Raw genomic sequence first — 13,210 nt, 5'->3', positions numbered from 1 at the left:
AGATTTCAATGGTAATGTTTATCACCTCTACTAATTAACATGATGTAAATTTCCATGCTTCCTCCTCAAATATAATGCATTTTTAAAAATTTGTTGATTTTTTGTGTGTGTGTGAGTGTATATCACGCAGAACATCCCAAACCATCTTATTCAACTATACACCCACTTCCCAGATGGCACCTTCCCATAGCCTCCCTCCCCCCGTGACTTTTTTTTTTAATCATGTGTATGTATATGCTGTGTGAGTGGTCATGGTGTGCCAAGTTGGTTCTTTCTTTTTACATGGGTTCCGGGGATCAAACTCAAGTCATCAGGCTTTCAAGGAAAGTATCCACTGAGTCACCTCACTAACCTGCCTGTAGCAAGATTTTTAAATATTTTATTTATTATTTTTATTTTATGTGTATGAGTGTACTGCCTGCATGCATGTGAGTGCACCCATGTCATGCAATGCCGCAGAGGTTGGAAGAGGGCTTCAGATTCCCCTGGAACTGGAGTTAAGGACGGCTCATAGCCTCCATTTGGGTGCTGGGAATCGAACCCCGATCCTCTGCAAGAGCAGTCAGTGCTCTTAACTGCTGAGCCATCTCTCTAGCCCCTCATTTTTTTATCCTGTATGTTTGCATTTCTAAAACTTTAATTCATTTTCCTATTTAGAAGATATTTCTAAATGGGGCTTGTGAGATGGCTTAGTCAGTAAACTAGGACCTGAGTTTGGATTCCCAGCACCTACATAAAAAGCTGGGTGTAGCAGCAAGTGCCTGTAGTTCAGCACTGGGGAGGCAGAAATGGGAATATCCCTAGGGCTAACTGGCCAGCCAGTCTAGCCTAATCAGCAAGATCCAGGTTCAGCGAAAGACCTTGTCTCAAAAATAAGGTAGAGTATTACTGAGGAAGACACAGCAACCTCTCACCTCCACATGTATGAACACATATGTGCACATACAGATAAACACAAATACAATGGGAAAAAGATGGTTTTGCTGTTGACTATTTTGCTCATTAAAAATTTATTATATGTATCAGCGTTTTGCCTACCGGGTTATAAGTGCACCCATGCATGCAATGCCCATGGAGGCCAGAAGAGGGCACCACATCCCAGGAACTGGAGTTATGAACCCCTGTTAGCTTCATATGTGTGTTGGGAACCTAACCTGGGCCCTCTGCAAGAGAAGACAGTGCTCTTAACCACTGAGCCGTTTCTCTAGCTCTAACCCCTTTATTTTTCGAGGGTTGGTTGGTTGGTTAGTTGGTTTTGAGACAGGAGCTCATGTATCCCATGCTGGCCTCTAACTGACCCTGTAGCTAAGGATGACCTCAAACATCTGATTCTCCTAACTGAAGAGTACTGATATCACACCCATGTCCACCATGCCTGATTATGTACAGTGCTGAGAACCAATCACAGATGCATATTGGGCAAGCACTCTACAAACTGAGCTACATCCCTGGCCCATCTTTAAGTATTTTGAAGATGTTCCTTTGTCTTCTGGAGTTTTTGTTTGTTTCAAAATAGAAGTCTATTTTTCCTCTTGTCCTTTGGGTGTTTTTTGTTTGTTTGTTTGGTTGGTTGGTTGGGGTTTTTTTTTTTTGTTTTTGGTATTTTTTTTGCATAACATTTTCTGTGACTGCTTTTATTTTTAGTATGTTTGATGGTTGCTTGATTTGAGAGACGTTCCCCTATGTAGCTCAGGCTGACCTCAAAAATCACTATTTTCTTACCTTAGTCTCCCAAATGCTGATATCACAGGTCTGTGCTACATCCCATCTCTGCTGTCTCTTTATTCCCTTCTTTCCTTTTAGGGACTCCAGTTGCATACACGTTAGACTATTTGAAATTATTTCATAGCTCAATAGTTTTTGTGTTGTTTTGTTTTTAAAAATTTTTTTTTTTGGCCTTTTCGAGACAGAGTCTACCTGTATCCACAGCTGACCTGGAACTCACTATGTAGACCAAGCTGGCCTCAAACTCAAAGAGATTTGAGTTTGCCTCTGCCTCCCAAGTGCTGGGATTAAAGGTGTGCACCACCATGCCCACTTCCCATCTGTATTCGAGCTCTGTTGCAAGTAACACAGTTGAGTACTTAGAGATGCCCTCCTCTTCCCATCATATCCCACCCTGTGGTTGTCTACTCCAGTGTTTTAGTAGTCCTGACAATAAAATTTAGAAACATCCTAAAATTATCCTTCTTGGCTCTTACTCCATACTCAATCCAGTGGCAAATACTTTGTTTTTTCTTTAAAATATATCTAGACTCTATGAGAGCATCTCACTATCTTTTGAACTATTAACCTCCTGGTTTAAGTTATCATTATTTCTTATCTGAATTATTTTTATTATGGTTATCTCATCTCCTTTCACTTACACTGTTTATCCCCTATTCTTCATAGAGAATTCAGGTCTGTCAAAATAGGCCAAAAATCCTGGGGCTGGAGAGATGGCTCGGTGGTTAAAAGTGCCAGCTGCTCTTGCAGAGGACCCAGGTTTGGTTCCCAGCATGCACATGGCAGCTAACAACCATCCACAACTCCAGTTCCACAGAATCCAGGGCCCTCTTCTGACCTCTGTGGGCATTGCATGACACTGGTGTACTTACATACATGCAGACAATATATTTATAAAATAAAAGTAATAAAATATTTTTTTTTGGTCTTTCTGAGACAGGGTCTCCCTGCAGCCCCAGCTGTCCTGGAACTCACTATGTAGACCAGACTGGCCTTGAACTCACAGAGATCCATCTGCCTCTGCCTCCCAAGTGCTGGGATTAAAGGCATGCGCCACCACGCCCAGCTATAAAATATTTTTTAATATAAAAAAAAAACAGGCTAGAAATCTCCTCACAGTAAAGTCTGAAGTCTTTGTGGCACCAGGTGTGGTGACTCAGATTTTTAGTACTAGCACTCAGGAGGCTGAGGCAGAAGAATTAGGAGATCCAGGCTAGCCTGCCCTACATAGTAAGTTTCAGGCCAGTCTGAGCTACATAATAAAACCTTGTCTTTAGAAACAAAACAACAAAAATCTACCTTTAGTAGTGACCTGTGTATACTAGCACTTTAGACTTGTCCTAGTTTGTTTCTTCATTGCTGTGACAAAATACTCTGACCAATACTAACTTGGGGAGGAAAAGGTTTATTTATCTTACATCTCCTGGGTCACAGTTCATCAGGGAGCTCAAGGTAGGAACTCAGGGCAGGAACCTGGAGCTGGAGCATAGGCCATGGAGGAACACTGCTTACTGGCTTGCTCCCTGGCCCCTGCTCAGCCTGCTTTGTTATGCAACACAGGCCCACCTGTCCAGGGATGGCATCACCCACAGTGGGCTGGGCCTTCCGACATCACACAACAATCAAGATGCCCCACAGACATCGCCACAGGCCAGTCCAATGAAAGCAATTCTGCAATTGAGGCTCCCTCAACCCAGGTGTATCGTTGACACTAAAGCTATCCAGCACAAGATTTGACTCATACTTGTTTCCTTCAGCCATACTAGATATAAGGTTGCGTCAGGGGAGTGTACGTGTGTGTTGTGTGTGTGAGTGTACATGTGTGTACATGTATGTATGTGTGTGTGTGTATTTTCCTATACTCACTGAGTACCTGAAATGTTTTAAGTACTAGAGATTGAAGAATGAAACAAGTAAAAATCCCTGCCCTCTTGAAATTAAAGGAAGAGAACAGACAAAATATAGAAAATGTTAAGTGGTCATAAAGCTGAATAATCATTTGTTTAATGCTATTTATAAGGAGTACATGAAGCTGTTTGGTTTACTGCCTTCTAAGTGTTTATAGACTAGAGAGAGCTAGAATACAAGCAGTAAAGTTTTCGTTGTATATTTCCTCATTGTTTAAATAAACAGGATCATTCAATTGACAGTTTCTAATTGTGCTACTTTATTACTATAAATTGGATCATATATTTTAATGCTTTATTCTGCTTCAATCTGCCTTGCTCAGGACTTCAGAAATTACCAGTATACCTTGCCAGTTGTTCAAGGTTTGGTGGTTGACATGGAAGTTCGAAAAACAAGCATCAAAATTCCAAGCAATAGATATAACGAGGTAAGATTTACCATGAAGGCACATTTTTCATATTGAAAAAAGTTAATAAGGGTTAAAAATGAATGATTACTTTCAAGTTTATTTTTAATTGGTAGTAAAATCAGTTTATATTATTATTTTACTCAGTTCATTTATGGAAAATTTTTATTACAGAAAGGTAGTATGATAAATTCCTGACAGTCATAGTAATTGGTTGTGTCATTTGCCCTTTCAATATTGTGATAGATTTGCATTTTTATTAAAAAAGATAAAGTGGGTTTGAGAGATGGCTCAGCAGTTAAGAGCACTGACTGCTGTTGCAGAGGACCTGGGTTCAATTCCAGGCACCCACGTAGCAGCTTACAACGATCTATAACTCCACTTCCAGAGGATCTGACGCCACCTTCTGACCTCTGCAGGTACTCCACAACATGGGTGCACTTACATACATGCAGGCAAAACACTCATACACATAAAATTAAAGCAACAAATATAAAAAATTAGTTATAATGTATCCATAATATTAGTGATGACATTTATTTTTCCTTTTTCACTATAAATATATATTATTTCTGACTGATGCCTTTGGCCTTCTGGAGCACCTGCACTCACCTGCACATACCCACTGCACACATATATGCATGACTAAAAATAAATCTCAAAAGAAAATAACATGAAAAACAGACAATAATAATTTATTAAAATAATTTCTAAATATCACATGGTAATCATTGAGATTGTTTCTTTTGTTTTGGTTTGGGTTTGTTAGTTTTTGTTTTGTTTTACTTTTGCTTTGTTTTGTTTTCGTTGCTGGGGATTAAATCCAAGGCTTTGGACATGGTAACCAACCAGTCCAGTCATTAAGGTTTTATTTTAAAGGGAAAAAAATTATATATACATAATATATAAGCCACATATACGTATGGCTTTTGAGACAGAATCTCACTATGTAGTTGAGGCTGATCTCAAACATATGGTTCTCCTACCTCAGCCTCCCTAGTGCCTGGATTGTAGGTGTGTGCCCCTTTGCCCTGCAAAAATTGCTCTAAAATTTAGTTGGAACTTGGAGAGATGACTCAGCAGCTAAAAGCACTGGCTGCTCTTACAAAGGACCCAGGTTCAGTTCCTGGTACCCACATGGTGGCTAACAACCATCCCTAACTCCAGTTCCAGAAGAGTCTGTGCTGTCTTCTGGCCTCTGTGGGCATTGCATGCATGTGGTGTACTTACATACATGCAGGCATAACACTCATATAGATAAAATAAAATAATACAAATAAAATGAAACAGTTTAACATAATATTGTTAGAATTTAGCTGGGCATGGTGGCACACGCCTGTAGTCCCAGCACTTGGGAGGCAGAGACGGGCAGATGTCTGTGAGTTCAAGCCCAGCCTGGTCTACATAGTGAGTTCCAGGACAGCTGGGGCTACAGGGAGACCCTGCTTAAAAAAAAAAAAAGTTAAAATTTAGTGTGTTGTGTCAGGCGTGGTAGCGCACACCTTTAATCCCAACACTTGGGAGGCAGAGGCAGACAGATCTTTGTGAGTTCAAGGTCAGCTACATAGTGAATTCCAGGCCAACTGGGCTATAGGGAGACCATCTCAAAAAGACCAAAAAAAAAATTTAGTCCATTATTAGATAGACCACTTACTCCCCATTACTTCTTCCACTCTTTCTTAGATTTTGTAGTATATAATTTCCTTCCTCCATTTCTTCCTTATTTTCTGTTTTTCCTCTTTCATAAGCCTTGTGTTAACTTAATCATTCATACATCCCGTCCACATTTTGTATTTGTGATGTACTTAGAGCCACACGGATGTCTAACTGGGCTGCTGAGCTCAGGACTCAGCATTATGATGAGAATAAGCTTACCCATGACTTTCCGTGTGATATATTTTTTTTTTTAGGAAACAACAGTTTTTCATAAAATAGCATTTAAAATGTGTGCTTAACTTTGCCTGAGGTACAGTCAACAATCTTCATCTGTTAGATAGTCTTACCTTGGAATGTCAAAGAATAGACTATACTATGCAGAGTCAAATCTTAATTTTTTAAAAATTATTTTTAATTTATGTGTATGTGTGTATTGCCTGCATGCAGGTAAGTGTACCCATGTCATGCAATGCCCATGGAGGTCAGAAGAGGCGGTCAGATCCCCTGGGACTGGAGTTATGGACAGTTGTTAGCTGCCATGTGGGTACTGGGATTTGAACCTGGGTCTTTTGCAAGAACAACCAGTGTTCTTAACCATTGAGCCATCTCTCCAGCCCCTTAAATCTTAATTTTTTAAATTATTGTATGTATGAATATGCATGCACATGATGTGTATGTGTGGATGTATATACCATGGTGTGTGTGTGTAGAAGTCAGAGGACAACTTTTGGGAACCAATTCTCTCTTTCTACTGGGTGAGTCCAGGGATTGAAAACAGGTGGTTAAGCTTGGCCCCAAGTGCTTTTACCCATTGAGCTTTATTGCCAGCCCCACACTCTCTCGATGCTCAGTAGTGACAATGAGCCTAAGCTCCAAGTCAGTCACATGATCACAAACGTAAATGGTTAATGTAATATGCTGCATGGCCAGCATTTTCTATGGTATTCGATAAAATGCATGTGGTACCATTTTATTATAAAATAGGCTTTGTAGGCTTGAGTAAGTCCCAAACACATTTAAGGTAGACTAGGCTTTAATATTTGATAGGCGAGGGCCTTTAAATGCATTTTTTATTTATATTTACAACTTGCAATGAATTGACCTGACATAACCCCTTGTAATGCTCCTTCAAGGATCATCTGCACATTATTTGACTTAACCACCACAGTATTTCATTTTTCTTCTCACTTAGTTTCTTCATTTCTGCCCATAGTCCTTTATTCTTTCCTTCTTTTTATGAACATATGTATGGTATATGCATATGTGTGTATGTGTGTGCATGTCTGTGCATGTGCTTCTGGATACCACAAGTCAATGTCGGGTGTCTTCCTCTATTGCCTTCCACCTTATTTTTTGAGATAAGGTGTCTTGGTGAAACTGGAACACATCAACTGGTAGATTGGCTGGTCCCCATGTTAAAAAAAAAAAAAAAAAAGATGAAAGGTGGCTCAGCAGTTAAGAGTACTTACTGCTCTTCCAGAGGACCCAGGTTAGGTTCCCACACTTTATTCTGGTCTCCAGGGGCACCAGGCATACACATAGTACACTTATATGCACGTCTTTTTAAAAAAGAATGAAACGTGGCTGGAGAGATGACTCAGCGTTTAAGAACACTGACTGTTCTTGCAGAAGACCCAAGTTCAAATCCCAGCATCCACATGGCAGCTAACAACTGTCTGTAACTCCAGTCCCAGGGGATCTGACAGCCTCTTCTGTCCTCCGTAGGCATTGCACGACACGGGTGCACTTACCTACATGCAGGCAATACACACATATACATAAAATAAAAATAATAAATATTTTTTAAAAGGAATGAAACAGAATATGAAAACAAATGGTGAATTTCTTAGAAAAAAATATTGTCTAAGATTGAGAGAAAGAAGAGCTCTGATGAATGAAACTGTCAGAAATCTTTTTAACTTCTTACTGACTTTGGGTTTTTCTAACAGAGCAGCACTTTGCATATAGCATGTTTGTAACTGTTCATCAGATAACTAAATAAATAACAGATCTTATGGATAATGAATGATGCTTATACATCATTCAAAATAACTAAAGTCAAAGAGGGATAGAACTGGGCACAATGGCACATGCCTATAATCCCATCACTGAGGAGATATGGGCAGGAAGATCAGAAGTTCAAGGTCATCCTCCACTACATAGCAAGTTCAAGGAAAGCCTGGGCTACATGAATGAGACTCTGAGGCAAGAGGTGGTAGATCTTGAAGCGCAATGGAAGACAATAAACTATCTAATGAAGGAGCTGCTAAAGCAGACTGATGGGTTAGTGGGAGATGAAGTTGGATGAAGAGAATACTAGTTTTTCAGAGGACATCAAAACCCCAAAACTGAAGCCATTTAAAATTTAATGTGTGTGTGTGTGTGTGTGTGTGTGTGTGTGTGTGTGTGTATGTACCAGTAGCATACCTGTGGAAGTTAAAAGACAACTTTCTGGAATCAGTTCTACTGTGGGTTCCAGGGATCAAACTCAGGTCAGGCTTACATGACAAGTGCTTTGACCAACTGAGGCATCTTATCAACCTAAACTTGAATCTTTTATAGTTAAGAGTTTTTATAAGGGGCTGGAGAGATGCCTCAGTGGTTAAGAACACTGGTTGTTCTTGCAGAAGACCTGGGTTCAAATCCCAGCATTCACATGGCAGCTAACAACTGTCCATAACTCCAGTCCCAGGGGATCTGGCAGCCTCTTCTGACCTCCTCGGGCATTGCACAACACGGGTGGACTTACCTACATGCAGGCAATACATGCATACACATAAAATAAAAATAATTTTAAAAGATTTTTAAAGTTTTTGTAAATTCTTCAACTTTAAAAGTGAAAGCAGAGTTTCAGAAAACTTGAATTTTAGGGAGGTATGTAGAAAATGTAAGTAGATGGGGATGGAAAGGAAAGACATTCAGTACAGAAAGCTAGGGGGAAAGTATCTGACAGCAGGGGATTGCACATGAATTCACTAAGCCGATTTGTCAAGGATATTAAGGATCCCTAGGGTTGTAAGTAACCTTTTCTTTTTATTAAGCCCTCAAAAGTAGGCTGCTCAGGGCTGGAGAGATGGCTCAGTGGTTAAGAGCACTGGGTGCTCTTGCAGAGGACCCGGGTTCAAATCCCAGCACCCACATGGTGGCTAACAACCATCCGTAACTCCAGTTCCAGGGGATCCAGTGTCCTCTTCTGACCTCCATAGGCATTGCATGACATGAGTGCACTTACATACATGCAGGCAATACACACATATACAGAAAATAAAAATAAATATTTTTTTTAAAAAGAGTAGGCTGCTCACTAAGAAGATGCTAAAAAACATTCAGAAGAGATATCCAAACCAAAAGACATGCAGATCACAATAAAGAAATAAAAATGTAAGGCAACACCATAACTCTGAGAGATCACAACTCCTCAATCACTGAATCCTGAAATATTGAACAAAAAAATTCACTTCTAAAAATAATACGTGATTTTGAAGAAGAAACAGACAGCATTGAAGAAATGAAAAATTCAGAACATAAGTAGAAAGCAACACAGGAAAGAACCAGCAATATGGATGAAAAATTCAGCAAAAGACATTGAGATACTGAAAAAGAAAATCAAATTGAAAATGAAAACTAAAATAAAAACAACAGAAAGAAAATGTCATCAGTAGAATAGATCCACAGAAGAAAGAGTATTGGGTACACTGTTTAAATGAGGACTGTCCCCCATAGTTTTCAGGCATCTGAGCACTTGTTTCCCAATTGGTGTGTGGGGAGGTGGTGCAGCTTGAGGAACTATCTCAGTTGGGGAAAGCTTTGGGAGTTTATAGCCCTGCCCCTCTTCTAGTTCATGCTCTGCTTCCTATATGTGAGTAGAGACGTGATCTCTCAGCTTCCTGCTTCTGCCACCTGCTACCCTGCCCTTATGGATTCCCCTTCTGGAACCTTAAGCCAGAATAAACTCTTCTGTAAGTCACTTTTGGTGATGGTGTTTTATCACAGCAACAGGAAAGTAACTAATACATTGAGGATAGAAGACAAGGTTGAGGAAATTCAGACACCAATTAAAAAAAAATTAAATCTTTGTGATTATAGGTTTTTGGGAGGAGTGTGATGGAACAAGCAATTACAAAGAGGCTTAGCTAGTCATGGTAATCCCAGCACTTGGGAGGCTGAGTCAGCAGGAGGAGTATGAGATGTTTGAGACTATCCTGGACTACATAATTAAATTCCAGGCCAATCTGGACTAAAGTCTCCAGAAACAAAAGACAGGCTGGTCTCAGTACTTGGGAAGCAGAAGCAGGCGGATCTCTGTGAATTCTAGACCAGTCTTGTCTAAATAGTGAGTTCCAGGTCAGCCAAGGCTACATAGTGAGACCCTGTCTCAGAGGGGAAGGGTGCTTAATGAAGTCTGAGGCTAATTCCATTGCTGTTTTGATAGGTATATAGTCAACGTGTCAAAATTCATCAAATTATACACTTTAAATATGTACATTTTGTCAAATAGTTTTTAGCAGTATGTATGTATGTCATGTATGTGTATCTGAATGCTGCTGCACGCATGCCAAGTGCATGTGTGGAGGTCAGAAGGCAAGTTTCCAGAGTTGGTTCTCTCCTTCCACCATGGTTTCCAAGTTCAAACTCAGGCCTTCAGGCTTACAGTGCAAGTACTTTTACCCACTGAGCCATCCTGCCAGCCATTGTCAAGTATTTTAGTGTACCTGTGAAAAAGACCTCTTTTTTCAGAGCAGTGTAGCTGACATTCAGACATTTTTCAGATTCCTGCAGGAACGTATCCAAAGATTCGCCTGTCAAAGTCTCATGAAGAAAGGATATGAATTTTGGTATTTTTTCTTTTGCCAAAAAATAAAGATAGGAACAGAGACATTTGTATAGGTTGTGATATAATAAAGTGATGTTGGTTGTGATAATGAATTCAGATATGTATACAGTCTTCCATCTTGAATAATTTAGACTGAACAAGTTAAGCTGAATGGCCTCTTGAGATTCTTTCCCACTCTGATTTTAAAATGGGAATTTTGAGTTATTTTAATTTGGAATTCCACATATTCTTCAGGGAAGTGTGAAATTGCAAAAACATAATTTCAAAGGTTCTTTGTGCCAGTAGTAAGAACAAATGGCACTGAGCTCTGAGGAGTGTTTGGTTTTTTAGTCTTCAAGGAATATAGTTCTTTCAGGGAAGAAGCTGATAGTTCTATTTTTGAAGAAATAAAATGAGTTGGTGAAAGATGTTTTAGAGGATAGTACAGAGGTGGTGACTGTCCATCGGTTACTGACATAGCTAGTCCTCATTTATTCCAAAATGTCAGTATTCAACAGTAGGCATTGCATTAGTCAAGACCCCCTAGGGGAACAGAACTGACAGAATTAGATTTATAAAAAGAGACTTACTTGGTTGCCTTACACATAATTTGGAGCTGAGGAGTCTGTCCTGGTAGCTTCTCAGTCCATGAAGCTGAATGCCTCAGCAGTTACAGTCTAACACTGAAAATCTGGAAGATTCCTTGAGTCTCTGGTCTTCAGTCCAGGTTGGAAAAGCCAAGAACGCTGGATCCTGGCATCAGCAAAGGATGGTGGCTGCAGCAACACAATAGGAGAGACGTACTCATCATAAAAAGCCAAGGCAGTTAGGCAGGCAAGACCTATTTTTCCTAGGCCCTCTTTAATTTTTATTATTGTTTTTTAGTGGCTCAAAATGACAGCATTTTTGTTTGTTTGTTTTGTCTTTTTGAGACAGGGTCTCCCTATAGCCCCAGCTGTCCTAGAACTCACTATGTAAACCAGGCTAGCTGAACTCATAAAGATCCACCAGGCTCTGCCTCCCAAGTGCTGGGATTAAAGGCATGTGCCTCCATGCTTGGCCTAAATGACAGCAGTTTTAATATAACTTGCACTGTTATATGTCAATCAGGAAGTTGAGGTGACTATTCTGTCCTGTAGAACATTGCCTGGAGTCACTCAATGATATTCAGGCTGGTGGCCTGGAGTGGTGCTCAGCTGGTAGGCTGATGGTCTGGAGTGATGCTCAGTTGGTAAGCTGGTGGCCTGGAGTGATGCTCAGTTGGTAGGCTGGTGGCCTGCAGTGGTGCTCAGTTGGTAGGCTGGTGGTCTGCAGTGGAGGTGACTATTCTGTCCTGTAGAACATTGCCTGGAGTCACTCAATGATATTCAGGCTGGTGGCCTGGAGTGGTGCTCAGCTGGTAGGCTGATGGTCTGGAGTGATGCTCAGTTGGTAAGCTGGTGGCCTGGAGTGATGCTCAGTTGGTAGGCTGGTGGCCTGCAGTGGTGCTCAGTTGGTAGGCTGGTGGTCTGCAGTGGTGCTCAGTTGGTAGGCTGGTGGTCTGCAGTGATGCTCAGTTGGTAGGCTGGTGGTCTGCAGTGATGCTCAGTTGGTAGGTTGGTGGTCTGCAGTGGTGCTCAGTTGGTAGGCTGGTGGTCTGCAGTGATATTCAATAGGTAGACTAGTGGTCTGGAGGATCCAAGAAAACTCATAAGCCTGGCTTCTTGGAAGAAATGGCTAGAAGGCTGAGTTCAGTTGGACCTTTTCCCTCTCCATGTAGTTGCAGGACCTCTTTATAGCTAGGTTACCTGCTGAGAGGAGCTACCCACTTTGGGGGAGTGTCTTTTCCCTTCAGTTAATCTTTCCTAGAAATGTTCTCACTGACCCACCTGGATGCATGTTTCTTAGTTCATTCCAGATTCCATCAAGTTGGCAATCAAGATTTATCATTACAAAGCCAAGCATGGTAGTCTTTAATCCCAGCAGGAGGCAGAAGCAGAGAGATCTTTGTGAGTTTGAAGCCAGCCTGGTCTACAGATCTAGGTCATAGTGAATTCTAGGGCAGCTTGGGCTACATAGTATACATAGTGAGACCCTGTCTAAAAAATATTTCACACCAGGTGTGGTGGCACACACCTTTAATCCCAGCACCTGGGAGGCAGAGGCAGGTGGATCTGTGTGAGATGGAGGCCAACCTGGCCTACATAATGAGTTCCAGGCAAGCTGGAGCTAGAATGTATCAAAAAAAAAAAATTCACAAGTATAAAGTCAAGTATAAGAATTCCCAAGATGGGTATGGTGGCTCATGCCTGTAATCTCAGTACTCAGGAGGCAAGAGCCTTGCTGTGAGATCAAGGGTAGTCTGGGTTGCACGAAAATTTGAGGCCAACCTGGGCTACAGAGCTGGTATCACATGCCTTTAATCCCAGCCCTCGGGAAGCAGAGGCCAGTGTGGTTTGCATAGTGAGTTCCAGGCCAGCAAGGGCTACATAGTGAGACTCTGTCTCAGAAAACCAGAAAATCACACCTTTAATCCCAACATTTGGGAGGCAGGCTGACCTAGTGAGATTGAGGCCACCCTGGTCTACATAGTAAGTTCTAGGTCAGCTGGGGCTACAGTAGACCCTGTCTTAAAGAGAAAAATAAAAATCCTGCAGAAACAAAAAGATCCCCAAGAAGGAGCCCCTGCTGCTGTACCTCCAGTGTCTGCAACAGGAGGCTGC

The 13,210-nt window shown here is 41.1% G+C and overlaps 1 protein-coding gene across 4 annotated transcripts in view; it reads left to right on the top strand.

Moving 5' to 3' along the window:
• Positions 1–13,210, top strand: part of Zfyve9 (zinc finger FYVE-type containing 9) — a 287,358-nt gene that overhangs the window by 216,847 nt on the left and 57,301 nt on the right. For 3 of the 4 annotated variants that reach the window (XM_008828437.3, XM_008828436.3, XM_029561267.1), the window contains one exon: positions 3,956–4,060. The exons of the other annotated variant lie outside the window; for it this stretch is intronic. In XM_008828437.3, the coding sequence (XP_008826659.1) occupies positions 3,956–4,060 (105 nt within the window). The remainder of the gene's footprint in view (positions 1–3,955; positions 4,061–13,210) is intronic. 4 annotated transcript variants of the gene reach the window in all.

Source organism: Nannospalax galili, unplaced genomic scaffold (assembly GCF_000622305.1).
Source record: "Nannospalax galili isolate Female #2095 unplaced genomic scaffold, S.galili_v1.0 scaffold713, whole genome shotgun sequence".
Lineage (NCBI taxonomy): Eukaryota > Metazoa > Chordata > Mammalia > Rodentia > Spalacidae > Nannospalax > Nannospalax galili.
Note: the sequence above shows the minus strand (reverse complement) of the source record. Positions and strands in the feature narration are given on the sequence as shown.